This window comes from Ostrinia furnacalis, unplaced genomic scaffold (assembly GCF_004193835.3).
Source record: "Ostrinia furnacalis isolate ACB-3 unplaced genomic scaffold, ASM419383v2 OfSCF2162, whole genome shotgun sequence".
Taxonomy (NCBI): Eukaryota; Metazoa; Arthropoda; class Insecta; order Lepidoptera; family Crambidae; genus Ostrinia; species Ostrinia furnacalis.
The window spans coordinates 33,248-58,463 of record NW_021132401.1 but is presented as its reverse complement, the minus strand read 5'-3'; the positions used below and the strand labels follow the sequence as shown (position 1 = coordinate 58,463).

The 25,216-nt window shown below is 46.6% G+C and overlaps 1 protein-coding gene across 3 annotated transcripts in view; it reads left to right on the top strand.

Moving 5' to 3' along the window:
- LOC114354770 ((E3-independent) E2 ubiquitin-conjugating enzyme) overlaps nucleotides 1-25,216 on the top strand; it is a 51,027-nt gene that overhangs the window by 14,574 nt on the left and 11,237 nt on the right. For all 3 annotated transcript variants that reach the window (XM_028307327.1, XM_028307325.1, XM_028307326.1), the window contains exons 11-18: nucleotides 306-406; nucleotides 1,119-1,254; nucleotides 1,809-1,895; nucleotides 9,732-9,909; nucleotides 15,700-15,926; nucleotides 17,506-17,595; nucleotides 17,699-17,905; nucleotides 25,103-25,208. In XM_028307327.1, coding sequence (XP_028163128.1) covers nucleotides 306-406; nucleotides 1,119-1,254; nucleotides 1,809-1,895; nucleotides 9,732-9,909; nucleotides 15,700-15,926; nucleotides 17,506-17,595; nucleotides 17,699-17,905; nucleotides 25,103-25,208 — 1,132 coding nt within the window. The remainder of the gene's footprint in view (nucleotides 1-305; nucleotides 407-1,118; nucleotides 1,255-1,808; nucleotides 1,896-9,731; nucleotides 9,910-15,699; nucleotides 15,927-17,505; nucleotides 17,596-17,698; nucleotides 17,906-25,102; nucleotides 25,209-25,216) is intronic.

Sequence of the window (25,216 nt, the reverse complement as noted above, 5' to 3'; positions counted from 1 at the left end):
CATCCTAGAATGATCTCACTTAACATTAGGTGCGATTGCGGTCAATCTGCTTTGTTGTGCATAAAAAAATATTGTTGTGGCAGGCAGAGGTGCTATAAAAAACTGATCGATACGGACGAAACCCTGAGCTAGCTTTAAGCAAAATATTTTTGTTTAGACCTAAACTTAAAATCTATCAGCATGTAGCCCATTTATTGCCCCGAAGCAGTGCAAGGGTTACTGGGACGTGAAGGGTACTGGTTAAAACGAGTTTTGTGAGTTTGAATTGGCTCATAAATGGACTCAAAGCTATGGTCTCTCCCCAGCTCAAGCACAGAGAGTACGGAGTGGTGCAACGTGTGGACCACCACGGCCGCACCGCCATCGTGCACTGGTACCGGACATACACCAGCGCCGACGAGCCCGTGTGAGTATACCATACCGTATAGTTGTTGCAATACACGAAGGCGAGTGAGCTTTACAAGTGTGGTGGCTCGCTACTGTTAGTTTTTCAAAAGTTTGACAGGCATTACACTATCGATATGTACATGTACGTACACGTACACACAAGTAAAGCTCATTCGCCTTCGTGAGTTGCAAGAACTATGTAATACATAGATAGATAGATGATGAGCGGACTAGACAGCTGATGTGGCAATGAGCAGGGTACAGCAACGAGAACTGACGATGGGGCAGCAAGGTTCCTTAGATAGACTGACGGCGTTTAAGTACGCCGCTGATACATAGATAAACTGGCTGATTAACTAGCTTAAGTGACAATGAGCAGGGCACAGCAACTAGAACTGACGGTGAGAGGCAGCAAGGTTCTGGAATGGAAGCCATTTACTAGCAAGCGCAGCGTTGGATGTTGACAAATGAAGGTTGCAGGAAAGCGCTGAATGTCACTTCCAACCAAGGAAATCATTAGAAGTGGTCTATATTTAGCAGTGCAAGTCCTATAAAATCTCACTGAAATCTATAATTCCTGCTGAACCAAAAAATTCGTGCGTATTGATAATATCGACGCTAGTTATCGTCCTCTTATGTCTTTACTATCTTTGTCAGCTTTACCTTCAAGAAATAAGCGATCGCAATATGCAATGTTAGTAACTTAATTTATATGACCTTTCAATCCGCAGCCCCCAAATGTTGTACGAGAGTGAGATGAGTGTGTACGATCTGAAAGACCACCCGGACTTCCAATACCGGCCCGGCACCGTCGTCATCCGCGTCGCCAACTTCACCGGCGAGGACGCGCAATGTACCGCTGGACAGGTAGTTTCTTTTTATTATTTGACTAGGTATTTGACTGAAAACTTTCCTGATGCTGGAAGTAATTTTCTGTCTGTTGTGTGAATATTTACTATTTCTGTCCGCGTGTGTACGCGTGTCTCGACACTGGCTTTCAGCGGGTGCCTCTGTGCCATGGTGTGACGGTTCAATGACCCAAAATTAAATATTAAAAAAAACTTAACTAAAAATTACACAGAAAATTACCCGGTCGTATTGTTATTAATATTGAATATTGGGCTGTTTTGGTATAAAATACCTTATTTTTCTTTGGTTTGCTATCAAGTAATATACATGTGAATATTTCCATCCTCCATTTGCCTTTGTTTTTAATATTTATTTTTATTCATTTATTTAGGAAAACCAAATTAAAGACGGTTGTGCTCTGTGTACTAGAGTGAGACGCTAATTTGAACATAAAGTGCATCGTGTAAGATTGTGTTGCGTCATGTATCGTCGCATAGCATTTTTGCTGACGTAAGACATCACAAGGTCAAATCGATAATGAAAAATGTCATTGATTTATTTATTTGTTTCAGGTCATTGACAATTTCCCAACGGGTCGCGTCAAAGTGTGGTGGGTTGATGGCCACACAAGCATGTGCTGGCCGCAGGATCTATACAAGGTAAATACATTCTATACTTAAGANCAATGAAGCCATTAAAGCAATCAAATCTTTTGTACGAATTATTTCCGATTTAATCAATTTTTGTGTTTAATTCTACTGGCCTATAATTACAAAACTTAAAATCTATAACCGAAACTTGGACTACAAAAAATTCAAACTTTAATTCTCATTACAATTTTTCATTGTCAGTAATAGCAAAGCTTGTGTTGCGTGTCTAATATTTGTTACATTCGTTTAATTAATTTGTCTTTAATAAAAAGTGCACCGAAGTGACGTCAAACGCGTACAATTTCAATCGTTAGCTCTTTTACAGCGCAACCTTGAAAACAACACCCATGCATTTATTAAATGCGTGCACAACATTAATTATTATAGCCTTTAAATAATCTAGATTTCATTTTCTATAGTGCATTGGTTCCCAAAGTGGGGGCGCAAAGACCTTTAAAGGGGGGCGCGGGCCATTTGTAAGAAACCTGCGATCGCTGAGAGAATGCATTCCAGACTGCTCGATACGACCAATAAATAATCTTGACTGGAGGAAGGGGGCGCGGAATTTTTTGTATGATCGAAAGGGGGCGCGTCTCAAATAAGTTTGGGAACCAATGCTATAGTGATTAGTTTAGGGATTAGATTAGCAAGGAACTAATCTTTGCAATAAATTATGCCATGGGCCGTTCCTCCCCAAAATCATCCAGATTGGAAAAGATCAAATTGTTAAATCTTCTTTTATTTGAATGATTTGTCCAGAAATGGAACTGGTGAACCGAAAATTCGCGGAACGGTTCAAAAGTATGTGGAAAGTGTATTGAAAAGTTGTTTTTTATCTTAAAATGTACCGCACTTGTATGTTAAACTGTACTGTACTTACTTAAAATGAGAATTAACTCGATAATAATAATTGATTTGACCAACAATGTGTTTAAATCCAACAAATTGTAAATTTTTAATCAAATTGTTAATATGTAGCAGAGTAGAGAGAGCAGTTACGTACGAGTAGATGTCAATTACTCGTTTGACGTATAGGCCGCGTTGCACCGAACGTAGTCGCAAACTGCACGAAACACTGAGCTTGGTAAATTCATTATGCAACGTGGATCCTAAATTAAATCCCATGGTGTTGGCCAGACAGAATTAATTGCTCCCCAATTAGCATGGATATTGGTGTAATCGATGGTGACCGAGTGCGGTGCAACCCCCATGGCAACCTTTTAACGGTGCCACGATCGCCCGCCAATGTTTGCAGTGGTGACACGCACTCCTACCACATGCAAAAAAGGTCATTGACCCCCCTGTACCAAAGTTTCGCTAAACTCGAGTTCGACCCTTTGTGCATCTCGTAGTGTCGCGACATAGGAGTACCTACACTAATGGTTGTGCCAGTGCTAGAGCCCAATAAAATTTTGTAAATATGGGTCGTTTTTTTTACCTAAAAATCTGGCAACCCTACAACCCCCCGTTTTATTATGCTTATATTTTACTGGTCACCGATAAGACCTGCCCTTAGCTTTCTTTCTTAATAATATAAAGTGAAGCGCCATTTTCTGATCGAGGTGGGTGCAATCCACTAATGTATTGCGATGCACGCCAGTAGGTACTTCGGCATACCCCATTGGATGAATTACTGGGACACCCACTACAACATGAACCACCAAGTTAAATAAATAAAAATGTATTTATTTCCTCCGAACCATAATTATACAGGAAGTTGGGTCTTGCAAATACATAAGGTACACCGAAGGCAATTGGACCTGGCTCATTCTACGTTGCAAGGAGAGATCCTTGCAACACTGGTTTTCAGTCACGCCCAATTCTCTAAGGTGTTAACGAGAATAAAGTTATGAGGGCTTAAGAACTAATCTTTGAAAGAAAGAAAAAACGATCCCATCAAAAACAATACTTGTCAAAAAAACCAAGTCTCGCAACTCAGTTGTTCTACGGTAAAAAGTTGTGAGATCCATGTAATACCAAGTCCAGGCCAGGAAATCTTTAACGTTTTACATAAATTATTGACTTGGCCATCGCACTAAATAATTTAATTTACACGTGTTTTCATGCGATGGCCAAGTTTCCAACAGAAGTTCGTGTTACCTTTTAAAATACTTTTACAAAGGAGGTTGAGACCGCAGGCTAATATTGGACTGCCTACTTTTCCTCACAAAGTATATAGTGAACAACAGGACAGAACAAGCGTCCATATTTGCATATTTGTTATCATACAAAAAAGTTATGAGAGATTGTTCGTTACCTGTTTAATGAAACTAGTTACGAGCTTTATTTGTCATAGTTAACAATTATTTTGTTTAATTAACAACACCACTTCGAAACTAATTTATAAATAAGAGTACCTAGTTGCAATGTATGAACTACTTCATGTGTTAAATTGTTAAATTTCAACTGATATACCAAATAAAATAAATAATTAAAATGAATGAGTAAAAGTAATTTCGTAAACATATTTTTAACTTCATTAAAAAGGATTCTTAGTGTTTATATTAGGTCCTTACCTATGAAATTTGCGTTTTTTTCTTCAATACATTAGTATGTATTTCCTTTCCTATTATAGCCATGATCATCGTTTTTTTTTTAATTTGGCATCAAGAACTTAAAGAAGAACGGTCACGCCCCATACAAAAAAAACCCAGACCCGACAGAAACGAGACATACCTCAGTTTTTTTGTCATGTCTTAATTAGTTAAATTATATATTTTTTATATTCGAAATCCATGTATAACACCAAAATATTACCCTTTGTTTTTGTTTAGGCGTTATACAAAAACTAATACAAAATGCCTATTTATCACCAAAATTGGTAAATGTATGTACCTAAATGTCTATTACAGCTGCTATGGAATGTATCTAGGTGACCTGGAGATACAGCCGGATTATACAGGGTGGTTATACATATGGAACGATAAGTGATCTCACTCGATTATTTCTAAACTATACAAGATATCGAAAAACTAGTTACTGATTCTGAAAGTGCTTCACGAGCTCTTTCAAATGGTACCAATAATAGGTTACAGATTATGGAAGCTGGTAACATTGAATTTTTGGATTTTGTAACTTCTCGTTTCCACCCTGTATAATCCAGGCTGTATCTCCAGGTCACCTAGATACATTCAATAGCAGCTGTAATAGACATTTAGGTACATACATTTACCAATTTTAGTGATAAATAGGCATTTTGTATTAGTTTTTGTATAACGCCTGAACAAAAACAAAGGGTAATATTTGGGTGTTATACATAGATTTCGAATATAAAAAATATATAATTTAACTAATTAAGACATGACAAAAAAACTGAGGTATGTCTCGTTTCTGTCGGGCCTGGGTCACAGATGACCGTTCTTCTTTACGTATCATTTTAATGTCAAATTTTTATTCTTACAATATCCTGTAACTGAATGTTGTTTCAATTTACAAACCAATTTTCATAAAATTCAGATTTGTGGTTCCTTAAATATATAGAAAAACACACTTTCCTTTTCCAATTCTCTATACAAAATGCTAATTTCATAGGTAAGGACCTAATATTAATGTAATGTTCTTCTAATCAAATGTAACCACGTTTCCATGAACTTGTTTGATGAAAGGCTGAACTGTCGAATGTCAAAGCTTCTCAGAAATTTAGTCTTTTTAAAGTTCTCAAGAATTACGTAAAGAATGGCAAAAATCTTGACATAGAACAATAATACTTTATTTAATTACAATTACTTGTCATTACTGATATCGATGAAGTAGCTCGTGACGACTAACTTTATTGTAAGTTTAATGTTTGTTCGTGCACACAATTATTATCCAGTCCACAGTTTGTTAATCACTTGGATACAATTAATTAAAAACGATCTGTTCTAGTTGATAATTGCCTGTTTTCATTAATAACAGAAATACCTAGTACAATAATTTGTAGCTTTGATTAAAAAAACTTTAAAGTAAGACATTAAACGTCGAAGAAATTATTCAAGACAACGATTTTCCGGAATAAACACTACTTATCATGATTAAATTTTATAGCAGACATTTTCACTCGAGTGATCACTGTATTATTTGAAATGTTATTTTGTTTTATTACGGAAGAATCAGTTCCACAGTCTGGACTGGTTACTGATGTTTTAATTATTAAATGCAATCTTGTGTGAAGTTACGATAAGTATTTATTTTAATGTGCATCATTATTTATTGCTCTACTTACTCGTAGATGTAAAATTGTGCTGTAATCCTTCGTCAAACTTTTATTGATACCTGAAAATTATTTTTCAAGGAGAGAGTGAATAGGCACTTACAGGGCAGATATGTACCATCCTAGACTGCATCTCACTTAACACCAGGTGCGATTGCGGTCAAATACCTGCCTTGTCTTGCATAAAAAAATGCAATCAAGAAATCCATGGAAACAAAATGTATCTTCTTTACTAATTGCCAGTTTACTGCTTCTTTAATTTCAGATACTTACTACTATGTAACATAATAACGCGATAACTAGTCAGTTTATTTGACACAAGCGACAGGTCCTAGAAAGTACGCAAAGTATGTTAACTAATTTTATATACACTGAGCTAGTTACCTAGCACGCGTATAGTTTTACTCGTATCTTTATAGTTTGGATAAAGTTAGTTCTTCGAGAAACCAAACTTTTCATTTAAATAGGTAAGTTATTAATTAGACTTGACAGCATATTCAGTCAAACTTAAAAACTTTGACTGGAAAAGCTGTCACGAGCTTATTATAAGCTTCAACTGAACACAAAACATGTTATATGCATTTTTTTATATATTTTTTTTCATTTCATCATCATTTCAGCCACAGGTTATCCATTGCTGAACATTCTGCCTCCCCTAATAGTTATAGGGTTGGTCCTTCATGCTACCTTATAGGTGTTCCATTCTTTTTCCTATCCTTCCACTGATACACATTATTCATACTCTTAAGATGAGATATTAGACATTTAATTGTATTATTACTAATGTAAGTTCTGATATACATAGCATGTAGTTTTATCCCTCTACTACGCGCAGTCTGATAATTTTATGATATAGGTCTTGGTTGAATGGGCGGCTGACCGGACAACTATTTCCATACGTACAAAAGTAGTCTTTGATAAGCTAACTGACGGACTAATTAAAACTATTGCTTTTTTACCCAGGAAACATCCCTATTGACATTTTAACTATCTCTTCGATCGAAATAAAGATAAATACAAAATACATTGGTGCATACCTCCACTCCGGGTACCTGGAGCTGGAATATTCGGGTAATTGACAAAAGCATTTTATCATAATAACTCAAAGGGCTTAACCCTTCTGTTGGTTGCATCACAAGTCTATACTTATAACAAATCTGTAGAGAGGTCAATTCTGTACATGAAATATATTTTCAAAATAACTATCAGGGGGTGATTAGTGATCGATACTGATGCCAAAAATGCAATCAGTAAAATTTTTATCTGCCTGTCTGTATGTTCCTTATAGAAACAAAAACTACTCGACGGATTTTAACGAAACTTGTTACAATTATTCTTCATACTCCTGGGCAGGTTATAGTATACTTAGGAATTCCCACGGGAACGGAAATTAGCGGGAAAATCCTTTTGTACGAAAAATCTAAACCGCTTAAGTTAGACGCTTGAAATTTGGCATGCAGGTACCTTAGTAAACTTAAAGCTTAGTTCCAACAGGATATTGCAAAATTCCCACGGGAAAAAACATTTGTATGAAAAAATCTAAACCGCGTAAGATAGATGAAGGGGGTAAAACGCGGGCGGCCGCTAGTATAAACATAAAGCGATGCGACCTTTTTAAACGTACTCTAATTAATTGCAGCTGATTGACAAATGAAGTGAATTCCAATGGAAACTGGCGAGCGGGGTCTGCATTTCCCATTCGCTGCTGCGGTTAGCTTTGTCGTGGTTCGTACCGGTATTACTGTGCCCGCTTTATCCCAGAACACGATGGAGTTAATATTATTTTGAGTAAATCATTATTCCAGTGTTATTATGAGTTTTGTAATCGCGCTTTTTGTACTGTTCCTGGCTAGGCTAAGTTCTGAATCCTGAGGAAATAAGCATAAATATGTTTCCTAATCAGACACATGGTAGAAATCTTAAGCCATGTATTCATTAGGCAACATTTGTTGATAAACTGTTTATGACTAGTGTGAAACAAGTTTACCATAAACACAGGTTTCTGAAACTTGCTCTCCACTCATAGCGGAGAGCACAGCAACATGTATCATAAACAATGTTTCATCACCTATGTTTATGGACTGTTTATAAACTGTTTACAGAGATGATGAAACATTGTTTATGAACAGTTTATAAAAAGTGTTTATTAACAAATGTTACCTAATGAATGGCTTTATTGATGCGCTTACTATCAATGATCACGGATCAAGCCATTACCCTGTGGGCTATTAGCCGATATTATACTCGTAGTAACCTTAACCTAAACTTCATAGCCCGACGGAACTAAAGTCGCTGACATAGCCCGACGGATTAGCAAGCTGAAGTGGCAATGGGCAGGGCACATAGTGCGCAGAACTGACGGCCGATGGGGCAGCAATGTTCTGAAATGGAGGCCGCGTACCGGAATGCGCAGCGTGGGACGTCCACCTACAAGGTTGACCGACGACATCGTAAAGGTAGCAGGGAAGCGCTGGATGCAGGCCGCTACCAATCGATCAACGTGGAAAGCATTGGGGGAGGCCTATGTTCAGCAGTGGACGTCCTATGGCTGACATGATGATGATGATGATGATGAACCTTAACCTTGGTTTGAAACTTGATTACTGAAGGAAAAAGCCCCCTTCCCCCTCTAACCCCTAACTAACAGTGTTAACAGAACAGACAGTGTTAACAGAACTTAATACATAAGTATTTTAGTACAGTAGGTACAAGTCGGTAGAATGGCATGCCCCTGTCCTCTAAACTAGGATAGATCCTGTATCTTAGAGAACAGTGATTCCTCTGGAGACATTGTAATTACTTAAATTTAATTTTACATGTGGCTTTTATGTTATGCTTGCTGCTCACTATGTATGTGTGTGTGTGTGTGTGTGNTGATTAGGACTAATGTATACCATTATTTATAATTATGGAGTCGGTGTTGGAAGATTTGAAGATTTTATAGTTTCCTTGAGCTGTCACTTGACAGCCTGGCATACTTTTACGATGGTGGATCAAAGTATTTTGATTTGACTATAGAGCGTGAGAACACGCACACAGTCATAATTATTTTAGTGTGAATAAAACTAGCATCGAAATTACCTAAACTTGACATGCCACGCTAGACGTAAACGCTCTTAACCTTGAATCTAGTTCTAAGTACAGTCAGCGTCAAATAGTTCGTGACACCCTAAGTGACCAAAAAGGTGTTTTTTTTATCCACAACGAGGAAGCTCTTGGCCTGTTTCTCACCTGATGGTTAGTGACGATCAGGCCGAATGTGGAAGCGAGCTTCACCTTCGGCCTGAACTGGCTATTTTACCTCTAACTGCCGGAACACAATAATGCTGTTAACATTGTTGTTATGGGGACAGACTTAAATAAGATGGTGGTAGCTAGCCCGACAGACTTAGAACAAGCCCTACCACCAACCAAACCGAACAGAAGTCTGCCCCCAATGGGAATCGAACCCGGCACCACTGCGTCTGAAGCAGGTGGTCTTACCACTAGACCATAGAGGCGGTTAACACAACCTTAATTCTAATTGTAATAAAGACGCGTTGCGAACTTTTTGGCCACAAACTATTTGACGCTGACTATATAATATTTTTGATTGATTTGATGCGTCCTTTCAGAAAACGATCCTTAAAATTGAAGTTGAATATTCTTGACAGGTCGGCGAATACGATTCCGAGGACGGCGAGCTCTGGGGCTCAGACGGTTCGGGTTCAGACGACTCGTGGGAGACGCAGAGTTCGGCGCACGACGCGTCGCCTCGCACGCCGGACGCGCCGCCGCCCGCGCCTACCACGCCGCCGCCGGTTAACGGGCCGCTCGCCGAGTTACATAGAGGTATATTGTGTAGTGATGGAGTGGAGGCCGCGTACCGGAAAACGCAGTGTGGGACGTCCACCCACAAGGTGGACCGACGACTTTAAAAAGGTAGCAGGAAGACGCTGGATACAGGCCGCTACCAACCAGGCAACATGGAAAGCATCGCCCGCGCCTACCACGCCGCCGCCGGTTAACGGACCGCCCGCCGAGTTACATAGAGGTGTGTGTAGTGATAGAACATAATAATATGTGGTTAAAGCCACAATGGCCTTATGACTATGATTCTGAGAACGGAGAGCTCTGGGGCTCAGACGGTTCGGGTTCAGACGACTCGTGGGAGACGCAAAGTTCGGCGCACGACGCGTCGCCGCCGGTTAATGGACCGCTCGCCGAGTTACATAAAGGTATATTGTGTAGTGATTGAGTTGATGGAGTGGAGGCCGCGTACCGGAAAACGCAGCGTGGGACGTCCACCCACAAGGTGGACCGACGACTTTAAAAAGGTAGCAGGAAGACGCTGGATACAGGCCGCTACCAACCAGGCAACATGGAAAGCATCGCCCGCACCTACCACGCCGCCGCCGGTTAACGGGCCGCTCGCCGAGTTACATAGAGGTACGAGTAGTGATAGAACATATGCGGCTAACGTCACAATAGCCTTATGGCTACGATTCCGAGGACGGCGAACTCTGGGGCTCGGATGGATTCGGCTCGGACGACTCGTGGGAAGACAGAGCTCGGCGCACGACGCGTCATAAAAAATTCATAAAATTCATTTATTTTTGCAAATAGGCTTTAAAAAAGCGCTTTTACACGCGCCGCCGCCCGCGCCTACCACGCCTCCGCCGGTTAATGGGCCGCTCGCCGAGTTACATAGAGGTGTGTGTAGTGATAGAACTTATGCGGCTAACGTCACAATAGCCTTATGGCTACGATTCCGAAGTCGCCGAGCTCTGGGGCTCGGATGGTTCGGGTTCGGACGACTCGTGGGAGACGCAGAGTTCGGCGCACGACGCGTCGCCGCCGGTTAATGGACCGCTCGCCGAGTTACATAGAGGTATGTGTAGTGATTGAGTTGATGGAGTGGAGGCCGCGTACCGGAAAACGCAGCGTGGGACGTCCACCCACAAGGTGGACGGACGACATCATAAAGGTAGCAGGAAGACGCTGGACTCAGGCCGCTACCAACCGGGCAACATGGAAAGCGTTGGGGGAGGCCTATGTTCAGCAGTGAACGTCCTATGGCTGAGATGATGATGATGACGTGTAGTGATAGAACTTTCGACGCTAACACCATAATGGCCTTATGGCTACGATTCCGAAGACTGCGAGCTCTGGGGTTCGGACGGTTCGGGTTCAGACGATTCGTGGGAGACGCAGAGTTCGGCGCATGACGCGTCGCCTCGCACGCCGGACGCGCCGCCGCCCGCGCCGACCACGCCGCCGCCGGTTAACGGGCCGCTCGCCGAGTTACACAGAGGTATAGTGATAGAACTTATAATAATAATAATAAAAATGTTTATTCACTATAACAGAAATATGTACACAGTGTTAACAGAACTTAATACATAAGTATTTTAGTACAGTAGGTACAAGTCGGTAGAATGGCATGCCCCTGTCCTCGGATAGGATAGGTCCTGTATCTTAGAGAACAGTGATTCCTCTGGAGACATTGTAATTACTTAAATTTAATTTTACATGTGGCTTTTATGTTATGCTTGCTGCTCACTATGTATGTGTGTGTGTGTGTGTGTGTGTGTGTGTGTGTGTGTGTGTGTGGCTGTGTGTGTGTGGATGTGTGTGTGTGTGTGTGTCTGAGTCAAAGTGGAAGTGGGTTTGGGAATGTGTTATTGTTGTGTTGTATTTATATTAAAATATTTTCAGTCTCATTGTAATTTTGAGCAAGTAATAGTTCCTTTACTACTCGTTTGACCTCGTGTGTGGTCAGAGAATAAATGTTCGTAGAGTTATTNTATTAAAAGATTTTCAGTCTCATTGTAATTTAGAGCAAGTAATAGTTCCTTTACTACTCGTTTGACCTCGTGTGTGGTCAGAGAATAAATGTTCGTAGAGTTATTAATTGTATTATACAATTTAGAGCTTAAGGCTTTGTGCTGTCTCTTTGCCCACGACGTACGGCACCGAATCAGGGGGCACGCTCTCATTGCTCCCTTTCGCCGTGCTGCGATCAGGCGGTTGAACGGCAGAGTCCGGTGTCGGCGCAGAACCAAACGGAGAATAGCAAGTTGCCGCACTGTGAGAACTTTACAATCGGCGTACAGTTCTTTGGTTGGGAACATACGCTTCTTCCGGGTCATGACCTTGAGGACAGCACGTTGAGCACGTTCAAGTTTTATCAGTGCAGTTTTGTCAGCACCGCCCCATACAGGAACACAGTATGAGATGACTGACTGGCATAATCCAAGGTAGACGGTGAAAAGTGTGCTTCGGTCAGCTGAATTGCGAAGATTTTTAAAAATGTATATAAGTTTCCGAACTCTTTCCGTAGTTTTTTCAATTTGAACAAACACACTATTGGATGAGGATTGCTGGGTTCGAAATGGCTGTATGTAAAAGCTTTCAAATTAAATCTATAATCTCTACCGTTGAGCTTTAATATCATTTAAAAGCTTTTCAGTCAACAGTGCAACAGTGGCTTTTGGCCAAAAACTCTCGTGCCCTACGGGGGGGTGTAAGCAGCTTAACAGTCAATTTCATTTGACGAAATAATTAATTATATTGGACCTGTATTGTATAGTTCGATTCTTTGAATACACACAGCATATTTTTAACATCGCACATTGTTACGAAATAAATAAATATCCTTGGACATTTTACACTGCGCTTCTAGTCCCAAACTAAGCAAAGCTTGCTTGTACTATGGGTACTAGACAACGGATATAAACATACTTCAATACTTTTTTTTTGTAAATACATATTATACATAGAAAACACCCAGTCCAATACAAACAAATATGTTCATGCACACAAATGTTTGTACTGTGCGGGAATCGAACCCGCAACCTCCGAAATAGTAGTCCGTTTCGAACCACTACACCAAGCCGCCGAAATCGCACGTAAAAATTACTTTCAGCTTGAATTGATGTTCTCCGTTAATCCTGCTCACTTTTTTCACACGGTAAACTGAAAAACTATTTCTGAATATAGGATCAAACCCGAAATAAAGTGTCACTGCTTTGTAAATGTATCTAGGCCGTGCTAGCTAATGGTTATTGACATTCATTATGCTCATCAGCCCTTTCTGGAATTAGAATCCAATACTTTTAGAATGTTCACTTTAACTACCTGAAATGGCTCAATTTGTCTCGTTCGCTCAGTCTTGATTTCAGGATTTTCAGGTTCAGGTTAGATTTGTCACTCGGCATGCGAAATGTCTTGAGATACCATCAGAGTTTGCCATACCAGTTGATACCGTTTCCTTGCCAGACAGTTTTTTTAGGGTAGCTCCCAAAGTCACCATGACCCAAACTTCATAATTCACCAACATTATATACTACGCTGTGCATTCGATTTGCTGCGTCACTTAAGCATTGTTTGTGAATACGCGCGTTAGGCTGGGTTGCACCACCTTACTTTAACTTCAAAAGTCTATCAAACTCCATACAAAATACACCTATTTATTATCGTTATAGTTACGGTCAAAATTAGGTGGTGCAACTCAGCCTTAGTGTTCAGTTCATAATCTATCACCGATTCGGACACAACTCAACTCATCATAGATTCGAAACAATATCAAATACGTCGCTAGTTTAAACTTTCAAGCCTGAACAATCAAAAGCCTGTAAATCGGAGTGACAACAAATGGCTTTTAATTACGTTGTAACATTTTCCACAGAAAGCAAAGTATTTTCGAACATCGCGTCCATTTTAAATAGTCAAGCAGCACTCAATGAAAACACTCAATGTTTAACTACTTCCGGCACAAAGGTTTTCAAAAAGGCTTCATCGAAACAACAAGCGTATTGACACCCTTTTTACTTCCGGTCAAATACACAGTTATTACTTCGTCGTTCACCGTTAATAAATATTTACATTTGCAGGTGTTAATCCCATGTTTTTGGAGTTTGTAGTGTGCCTTCAGTTTATTCAATTGTAATTTTCATATCCATATTTAACTGGACTAGATCTATAAATAAAGGTATTTTGTTAGACATTAAATGCATATGCTGAGTAGACGTGCGTGCCGCCGCGGCGCGCCGCCGCCACACAGTGATCAATAANTAGACGGTAAAAAGTGTGCTTCGGTCAGCTGAATTGCGAAGATTTTTAAAAATGTATATAAGTTTCCGAACTCTTTCCGTAGTTTTTTCAATTTGAACATGCCAGTCAAGTCCCGCGTCTACATGGACCCCCAGATACTTCATACTACTAACCAATTCTAGTGGTTTACATTGGCAAATGCCAGGGGAGTTTTCGTGACAAGTGTGGACAATCACGTGCTCGGAATCAGGGTCAAGGTTTTTAGATTTTGATATGTCAAATCGAACAAGCCGTGTTTTATCTAAGTTAAGGGTAAGTAGGTTAGTGGATAACCACTTCATCACAATCTTTATAGCATTTACCGCATTGATTTTGGCGTTCACCCAGCTATCACCATGAACCAAGAGTGCAGTGTCGTCTGCATAGGTAAATATACTACAGTTATGGAGTGACATACTGCACAGCTCGTTAATATAAATGATGAACAGAGTTGGCCCTAAAATGCTGCCTTGTGGAACTCCGTAAGATACGCGTTCTTCGCAGCTTATCAGGGAACCAATTTTCACGCACTGGGTACGGTTGGTTAGGTAGCTTGAAAAGATGTCAAGGGGGGTGCCACGGATGCCAATAGCTTCAAGTTTGGATAGAAGGACTTACGCGGTTAACGCCACACTGCCTTGGTGGCTACGATTCCGAGGAAGGCCTACGTTTCCGTTCGCGCCTGCCACGCCGCCGCCGGTTAACGGACCTCTCGCCGAGTTACATAGAGGTATGTGTAGTGTTGGAGTGGAGGCCGCGTACCGGGAAACGCAGCGTGTGACGTCCATCTACAAGGTGGACTAACGAGATCATAAAGGTAGCAGGAAGGCGCTGGACGCAGGCCGCTACCAACCGGGAAAAATGAAAAGCATTGGGGGAGGCCTATGTTCAGCAGTGGACGTCCTATGGCTGAGATGATTATGATGACGTGTAGTGATAGAACTTTCGGCGCTAACACCATAATGGCTTATGGCTACGATTCTGAGGAAGGAGAGCTCTGGAGCTCGGACGGTTTAAGCTCAGGCGACTCGTGTAAGGCCCTTGGAAAGACTCGTGCAAAGGAGCCCTTCCTTGAGTCTGTTATAAGGAGTGTTCTTGTTTTTTCGTAACCACTTGAATCCACTTTCGTCAGTGGCTGCTTCTGGATTTTACTATTAACAAGAAATGTTCGACTTAATTTAGTGCGAAGTTTAGACTAGCAATAAAACTTGCAGAAGTTGACTTCTGCAAGCTATAACCACTGTAAATCTTGCAGAAGTTGACTTGCCACAGCTATTTACTTACACAGTGGTGAACAGCATGCGGAAGTCAACTTCTGCAAGTTTTATTGCTTCCCACCTCTCGTTCCCACCGCTGCAAATCCTGTGGAGCCAGCTTGACCGCCATAAAAACCCAACCAATGAAGGTCAAGTTTGTCCCGGGGGAAAGTTAAACTGTCATCGAAGTAACTATGTACATAAAAACATACGTAGTATAGGGCAATAAACGCAAGTTTTATTGCTAGCCTGAACCTCGTTTTTTAACACTATATCCATTCGACTTTTCCAGAGGCGGGTGCTTTCCTAGTATTCGTGAATCCGCCGGTGGAAGCGGCCATGAACAACATGGCGGTGACGAGTAGCCCGGGCGCCGCCAACGCTGCAGATGCGTCGGCGCCGGCGGTGGTGCCGAAACTATTAGAGCCGAGGGTCGCGGCTCACATCGAGCGGGGACGCGTGGCCATGAGACGTTTGGAAGAAATGTTCGCGAAGCATCCCACGCTGCAAAGCCAGGAGGTCAGTTTATTATTAAAGCCCGGTCTGCGAGCACGTACAATTTTGTCCAATGACCCCGAGCTGCCCATGCTTATCGCTCGCGCGTAATTATATTGCTGTCGCGACTGTGCGACGGGCGCCCGCAGTGAGTGTGCGAGCGTGCAGATCTATCAACGCACGGCCCAAACCTCTGGACGGATCGGGCTGAAATTTGGCATGCAGGTAGATGTTATGACGTAGGCATCCGCTAAGAAAGGATTTTACAAAACTCCACCCCTAAGGGGGTAAAACGGGATTCACGCGTACGAAGTCGCGGGCGGCCGCTAGTGAACAATATGGCGGTGACGAGCAGCCTGGACGCCGCCAACGCTACAGATGCGTCTACACCCGCGGCGGTGCCGAAAGAAACTACTGGAGCCGAGGGTCGCGGCTCACATCGAGCGGGGACGCGTGGCCATGAGACGTTTGGAAGAAATGTTCGCGAAGCATCCCACGCTGCAAAGCCAGGAGGTCAGTTAAGGCCGGTGTTTTCCTAGTGTTCGTGAATTTTCCTAGTGTTCGTGAATTTTCCTAGTGTTCGTGAATCCGCCAGTGGAAGCGGCCATCTAAATATGTAACTCAAAGGTGACTGACTGACATGGTGATCTATCAACTCACAGCTTAAACCACTGGACGGATCGGGCTGAAATTTGGCATGCTGGTAGATGTTATGACGTAGGCATCCGCTAAGAAAGGATTTTACGAAACTCCACCCCTAAGGGTGCTTGTGAACAATATGGCGGTGACGAGCAGCCCGGGCGCTGCCAACGCTACAGATGCGTCGGCGCCGGCGGTGGTGCCGAAACTATTGGAGCCGAGGGTCGCGGCTCACATCGAGAGAGGACGCGTGGCCATGAAACGTTTGGAAGAAATGTTCGCGAAGCATCCCACGCTGCAAAGCCAGGAGGTCAGTTTATTATTAAAGCCCGGTCTGCGAGCACGTACAATTTTGTCCAATGACCCCAAGCTACCCATCCTTATCGCTCGCGCGTAATTATATTGCTGTCGCGACTGTGCGACGGGCGCCCGCAGTGAGTGTGCGAGCGTGCAGATCGGGGACGCGTGGCCATGAGACGTTTGGAAGAAATGTTCGCGAAGCATCCCACGCTGCAAAGCCAGGAGGTTAGTTCGTTATTAGATTTCACAAGTCAAGCAAGAGAAATTCACATCAAACAATATTTTATGATGGAAATTGAACGCATTCTTAATGTATGTATTTGTAATTAAATACTTGTGAACGCAACCATTTTGTACACTGTACCCAGACAGTGTCTTACCTTCATACACAGACACGATAGTGTACAAAATGAGGTGCGTTCGCTCACGCTCACGCTCTCATGTATTTTCCTAATCCGTCCCGGCGACTTCGAAATAAAATCCTTCATTTTGCGACTTTTATCAGCTAGTTTAGGTATTACAAAGATTTATAAAAGATTTATTTATTATAAAGGTCAACTCATGTTCAACATGATCAAAGATCAACATGTATGCGTGTTTTTCTTGTTGGTTGTCCTAATAAATAAAATAAATAAACTCATAATTTTGTCTTTTTTTTTTCTAGATCATGCGCAAGCTCCTCAACTTGTACAAGGACTGCCGATTCCTGGATCGGCTAATGGGCACGTCTTTCTTCCACGAGGATCACTTTTTGGTACGCACATAACCATTTTATCATTTTTAGTTCATTCCTTTTTAGTTTCTGAAACGAGCGCGAATTGTGTAAGCAAATTCGAATATAGGTTTGTTTCTTGCAGGGTTTGTTAGAGCGCGTTCGCGAGCGCGGCGCGAGCACGCCGCGTGCGGGCGAGCGGCGCGTGCACGAACAATTAGCGAGATTGTTCGCGCCGCACGATCCTGCGCCAGAGGCAGCTGCCTTGGATGCTATGCTGGTTGATGACGAGCGTGAGGCACTACAGCCGCAAGCCATCATCAGTGCTAATGTCACCGTGGAGCCCATGGAGGTGAGTGGCATAGAGTAGCTAGCGCGATTAGCGCGACGGCACACAGCTGGCGCGATTGTAGCGCGCTGTCACACAGCTGGAGTGACTATAGCGTGCACCATCCCGCGCTCGAGGCAGCTGCCTTGAACGCGATGCTGGTGGATGACGAACGCGAGGCGGCCATCTTCAGCGCTAATGTCACCGTCGAGCCCATGGAGGTGAGTGGCCTACGCCAGGCCAGGGTGCTCATCGCGCTACCTATTCTTCGGTAGTTAGCGCGATGACCAACCTGGCTAAGCTAGAGTGACTGTAGCGCGCCGTCACACAGCTAGAGTGACTATAGCCAGCTGTCACACAGCTGGCGAGATTGTTCGCGCCGCACGATCCCACGCCAGAGGCAGCTGCTTTGGATGCGATGCTGGTTGATGATGAGCGTGAGGCGCTGCAGCCGCAGGCCATCATTAGTGCTAACGTCACCGTCGAGCCCATGGAGGTGAGTGGCCTACGCCAGACCTGGGTGCTCATCGCACTAGCTACCGAAGAATAGCTATCTCGATGAGCAACCTGGCTAAGCTAGAGTAACTGTAGCTTACTGGTTACACAGCTATAGTGACTGTAGGGCGCCGAAACACAGCTAGCGCAACTATAGCGCGCACGATCCCGCGCCTGAAGCAGCCGCGGTGGATGCGATGCTAGTTGATGATGAGCATCATCAGCGCCAATGTCACCTTCGAGCCCATGGAGGTGAGTGGCGTGACTGTGCAACTAGCGCGACTGTACATAACTAGCGCGACTGTAGCTCCGCATGATCCCACGCCAGAGGCAGCTGCCTTGGATGCGATGCTGGTTGATGACGAGCGTGAGGCACTACAGCCGCAAGCTATCATCAGTGCTAATGTCACCGTGGAGCCCATGGAGGTGAGTGGCGTAGACTGTAACGCGCCGGGCATACAGCTGGAGCGATTGTAGCGCGCTGTCACACATCTGGAGTGACTGTAGCGCCGCATGATCCCACGCCAGAGGCAGCTGCCTTGGATGCGATGCTGGTTGATGATGAGCGTGAGGCACTACAGCCGCAAGCTATCATTAGCGCCAATGTCACCGTCGAGCCCATGGAGGTGAGTGGCGTAGACTGTAACGCGCCGGGCATACAGCTGGAGCGATTGTAGCGCGCTGTCACACAGCTGGAGTGACTGTAGCGCCGCACGATCCCGCGCCAGAGGCAGCTGCTTTGGATGCGATGCTGGTGGATGATGAGCGCGAGGCGCTGCAGCCGCAGGCCATCATTAGCGCCAATGTCACCGTGGAGCCCATGGAGGTGAGTGGCGTAGAGCAGCTTGATCGATAAGCACCCTGGAACACAGCTGAAGTGACTGTAGCGTGCTGTCACACAACTAGAGTGACTATAGCCAGCTGTCACACATCTGGCGCGATTGTTCGCGCCGCACGATCCCACGCCAGAGGCAGCTGCTTTGGATGCGATGCTGGTTGATGACGAGCGCGAGGCACTACAGCCGCAAGCTATCATTAGCGCCAATGTCACCGTGGAGCCCATGGAGGTGAGTGGCGTAGAGTAGCTAGCGCGATTAGCACCATGTCACACAGCGCACTATAGCGCAGTAGCACATAACTAGCGCGACTGTAGCGCCACATGATCCCGCGCCAGAGGCAGCTGCTTTGGATGCGATGCTGGTTGATGATGAGCGTGAGGCGCTGCAGCCGCAAGCCATCATCAGTGCTAACGTCACCGTCGAGCCCATGGAGGTGAGTGGCCTACGCCAGACCTGGGTGCTCATCGCACTAGCTACCGAAGAATAGCTAGCGCGATGAGCAACCTGGCTAAGCTTGAATGACTAGCTCGCTGGTACACAGCTAGAGTGACTGTAGGGCGCCGAAACTATAGCTACACAGCTAGCGCAACTATAGCGCGCACGATCCCACGCCCGAAGCAGCCCCGCTGGATGCGATGCTGTTTGATGATGAGCATCATCAGCGCTAACGTCACCTTCGAGCCCATGGAGGTGAGTAGCGTGACTGTAACGCAGTAACACATAACTGGCGCGACTGTAGCGCCGCACGATCCCGCGCCAGAGGCAGCTGCCTCGGATGCGATGCTGGTGGATGATGAGCGTGAGGCACTACAGCCGCAAGCTATCATTAGCGCCAATGTCACCGTGGAGCCCATGGAGGTGAGTGGCGTAGACTGTAACGCGCCGGGCATACAGCTGGAGCGATTGTAGCGCGCTGTCACACAGCTGGAGTGACTGTAGCGCCGCACGATCCCGCGCCAGAGGCAGCTGCTTTGGATGCGATGCTGGTGGATGATGAGCGCGAGGCGCTGCAGCCGCAAGCTATCATTAGCGCCAATGTCACCGTGGAGCCCATGGAGGTGAGTGGCGTAGAGTAGCTAGCGCGATTAGCACCATGTCACACAGCGCACTATAGCGCAGTAGCACATAACTAGCGCGACTGTAGCGCCGCATGATCCCGCGCCAGAGGCAGCTGCTTTGGATGCGATGCTGGTTGATGATGAGCGTGAGGCGCTGCAGCCGCAAGCCATCATCAGTGCTAACGTCACCGTCGAGCCCATGGAGGTGAGTGGCCTACGCCAGACCTGGGTGCTCATCGCACTAGCTACCGAAGAATAGCTAGCGCGATGAGCAACCTGGCTAAGCTTGAATGACTAGCTCGCTGGTACACAGCTAGTGACTGTAGGGCGCCGAAACTATAGCTACACAGCTAGCGCAACTATAGCGCGCACGATCCCACGCCCGAAGCAGCCGCGCTGGATGCAACGCTGGTTGATGATTAACATCATCAGCGCCAACGTCACCGCCGAGCCCATGGAGGTGAGTAGCGTGACTGTAACGCAGTAGCACATAACTAGCGCGACTGTAGCGCCGTATGATCCCGCGCCCGAGGCAGCTGCTTTGGATGCGATGCTCGTGGATGATGAGCGTGAGGCACTACAGCCGCAGGCCATCATTAGTGCTAACGTCACCGTCGAGCCCATGGAGGTAAGTGGCGTAGAGCAGCTTGATCGATAAGCACCCTGGAACACAGCTGAAGTGACTGTAGCGCGCTGTCACACAACTAGAGTGACTATAGCCAGCTGTCACACAACTGGCGCGATTGTTCGCGCCGCACGATCCCGCGCCAGAGGCAGCTGCTTTGGATGCGATGCTGGTTGATGATGAGCGCGAGGCGCTGCAGCCGCAGGCCATCATTAGCGCCAATGTCACCGTGGAGCCCATGGAGGTGAGTGGCGTAGAGCAGCTTGATCGATAAGCACCCTGGAACACAGCTGAAGTGACTGTAGCGCGCTGTCACACAACTAGAGTGACTATAGCCAGCTGTCACACAGCTGGCGAGATTGTTCGCGCCGCACGATCCCGCGCCAGAGGCAGCTGCCTTGGATGCGATGCTGGTGGATGATGAGCGTGAGGCGCTGCAGCCGCAGGCCATCATTAGTGCTAACGTCACCGTGGAGCCCATGTAGGTGAGTGGCGTAGACTGTAACGCGCCGGGCATACAGCTGGAGCGATTGTAGCGCGCTGTCACACAGCTGAAGTGACTGTAGCGCCGCACGATCCCGCGCCAGAGGCAGCTGCCTTGGATGCGATGCTGGTGGATGATGAGCGTGAGGCACTACAGCCGCAGGCCATCATTAGCGCTAATGTCACCGTCGAGCCTATGGAGGTGAGGGCGTAGAGTAGCTAGCGCGATTAGCGCGACGGCACACAGCTGGCGCGAATGTAGCGCGCTGTCACACAGCTGGAGTGACTGTAGCGCCGCACGATCCCGCGCCAGAGGCAGCTGCCTTGGACGCGATGCTGGTGGATGACGAACGCGAGGCGGCCATCATCAGCGCTAATGTCACCGTCGAGCCTATGGAGGTGAGTGGCCTACGCCAGGCCAGGGTGCTCATCGCGCTACCTATTCTTCGGTAGTTAGCGCGATGAGCAACCTGGCTAAGCTAGAGTGACTGTAGCGCGCCGTCACACAGCTAGAGTGACTATAGCCAGCTGTCACACAACTGGCGTGATTGTTCGCGCCGCATGATCCCGCGCCCGAGGCAGCTGCCTTGGATGCGATGCTGGTGGATGACGAGCGTGAGGCACTACAGCCGCAGGCCATCATTAGCGCCAATGTCACCGTGGAGCCCATGGAGGTGATTGGCGTAGACTGTAACGCGCCGGGCATACAGCTAGAGTGACTATAGCCAGCTGTCACACAACTGGCGCGATTGTTCGCGCCGCACGACCCCGCGCCCGAGGCAGCTGCCTTGGATGCGATGCTGGTGGATGACGAACGCGAGGCGGCCATCATCAGCGCTAATGTCACCGTCGAGCCTATGGAGGTGAGTGGCCTACGCCAGGCCAGGGTGCTCATCGCACTAGCTACCGAAGAATAGCTAGCTCGATGAGCAACCTGGCTAAGCTAGAGTGACTGTAGCTCACTGGTACACAGCTAGAGTGACTGTAGGGCGCTGAAACACAGCTAGCGCAACTATAGCGCGCACGATCCCGCGCCCGAAGCAGCCGCGGTGGATGCGATGCTAGTTGATGATGAGCATCATCAGCGCCAATTTCACCGTGGAGCCCATGGAGGTGAGTGGCGTGACTGTAACGCAGTAGCACATAACTAGCGCGACTGTAGCGCCGCACGATCCCGCGCCAGAGGCAGCTGCCTTGGATGCGATGCTGGTTGATGATGAGCGCGAGGCACTACAGCCGCAAGCTATCATTAGCGCCAATGTCACCGTGGAGCCCATGGAGGTGAGTGGCGTAGAGTAGCTAGCGCGATTAGCACCATGTCACACAGCGCACTATAGCGCAGTAGCACATAACTAGCGCGACTGTAGCGCCGTATGATCCCGCGCCAGAGGCAGCTGCCTTGGATGCGATGCTGGTGGATGATGAGCGTGAGGCGCTGCAGCCGCAGGCCATCATTAGCGCTAACGTTACCGTCGAGCCCATGGAGGTGAGTGGCGTAGAGTAGCTAGCGCGATTAGCGCGACGGCACACAGCTGACGCGATTGTAGCGCGCTGTCACACATCTGGCGCGATTGTTCGCGCCGCACGATGCCGCGCCAGAGGCAGCTGCCTTGGATGCGATGCTGGTGGATGATGAGCGTGAGGCGCTGCAGCCGCAAGCCATCATCAGTGCTAACGTCACCGTCGAGCCCATGGAGGTGAGTGGCCTACGCCAGACCTGGGTGCTCATCGCACTAGCTACCGAAGAATAGCTAGCGCGATGAGCAACCTGGCTAAGCTTGAATGACTAGCTCGCTGGTACACAGCTAGAGTGACTGTAGGGCGCCGAAACTATAGCTACACAGCTAGCGCAACTATAGCGCGCACGATCCCACGCCCGAAGCAGCCGCGCTGGATGCGATGCTGGTTGATGATGAGCGCGAGGCGCTACAGCCGCAGACCATCATTAGTGCTAACGTCACCGTCGAGCCCATGGAGGTGAGTGGCATAGAGCAGCTTGATCGATAAGCACCCTGGAACACAGCTGAAGTGACTGTAGCGCGCTGTCACACAACTAGAGTGACTATAGCCAGCTGTCACACATCTGGCGCGATTGTTCGCGCCGCACGATCCCGCGCCAGAGGCAGCTGCTTTGGATGCGATGCTGGTGGATGATGAGCGTGAGGCACTACAGCCGCAGGCCATCATTAGCGCCAATGTCACCGTGGAGCCCATGGAGGTGAGTGGCCTACGCCAGACCAGAATACTCATCGCGCTAGCTATTCTTCGGTAGCTACCGCGATAAGCAACCTGGCTAAGCTAGAGTGACTAGCTCGCTGGTACACAGCTAGAGTGACTGTAGGGCGCCGAAACACAGCTAGCGCAACTATAGCGCGCACGATCCCGCGCCTGAAGCAGCCGCGGTGGATGCGATGCTAGTTGATGATGAGCATCATCAGCGCCAATGTCACCTTCGAGCCCATGGAGGTGAGTGGCGTGACTGTAACTCAGTAGCACATAACTGGCGCGACTGTAGCGCCGCATGATCCCGCGCCAGAGGCAGCTGCCTTGGATGCGATGCTGGTTGATGATGAGCGTGAGGCACTACAGCCGCAAGCTATCATTAGCGCCAATGTCACCGTCGAGCCCATGGAGGTGAGTGGCGTAGAGCAGCTTGATCGATAAGCACCCTGGAACACAGCTGAAGTGACTGTAGCGCGCTGTCACACAACTAGAGTGACTATAGCCAGCTGTCACACAACTGGCGCGATTGTTCCCGCCCGAGGCAGCTGCCTTGGACGCGATGCTGGTTGATGACGAGCGCGAGGCGCTGCAGCCGCAGGCCATCATTAGCGCCAATGTCACCGTGGAGCCCATGGAGGTGAGTGGCGTAGAGTAGCTAGCGCGATTAGCACCATGTCACACAGCGCACTATAGCGCAGTAGCACATAACTAGCGCGACTGTAGCGCCGTATGATCCCGCGCCAGAGGCAGCTGCCTTGGGTGCGATGCTGGTGGATGATGAGCGTGAGGCGCTGCAGCCGCAGGCCATCATTAGTGCTAACGTCACCGTGGAGCCCATGGAGGTGAGTAGCGTATAGAGTAACTAGCGCGATTAGCACCATGTCACACAGCGCACTATAGCGCAGTAGCACATAACTAGCGCGACTGTAGCTCCGCATGATCCCGCGCCAGAGGCAGGCCTTGGATGCGATGCTGGTGGATGATGAGCGCGAGGCGCTTCAGCCGCAGGCCATCATTAGTGCTAACGTCACCGTCGAGCCCATGGAGGTGAGTACAGCCTTAGCTTAGGCTTAGGATGCGATATTATCGTCGTCGAATTAAGACGACAAATGTATGGGCTTATCGTCTAAAATCTACAACCTCGATAAGCGCGCAACGAAATGTCTAGAACAGAATGTCGAGCACTCAATAGTAGAGCATGCAGGATGTCGAACGTGTATCGCGAGCTCATGCGCCCGGTGTCGACGCACTTTTAGAGTAGGCGCACACCGTTGATTTTTCGTCGGCCGATAGTTTAGTCGGGCAGTTGATCAGAATGGGCATGTATGGGAGTGCGCACACTACGCCGATTCGATTTGGCCGATTCTTCATACAATTTAAAATTGGGCACAACTATCGGCCAACTAAAAATCAACGGTGTGCGCCTACTCTTAGGCTAGCAGGGCGCCTAGCACGAGTTGAGGCGAACACAGTACTCACATTATCTATTTCTTTTCAGGTTGAACCTCTCACTCCCAAGAAGCAACTACACTTGAACATAGATCCCGTGCAGGCATCGGGATCGGAGGCTAATGTTGTTCAAGAAAACGCCGTCGGCGAGAACCGTGAGTCA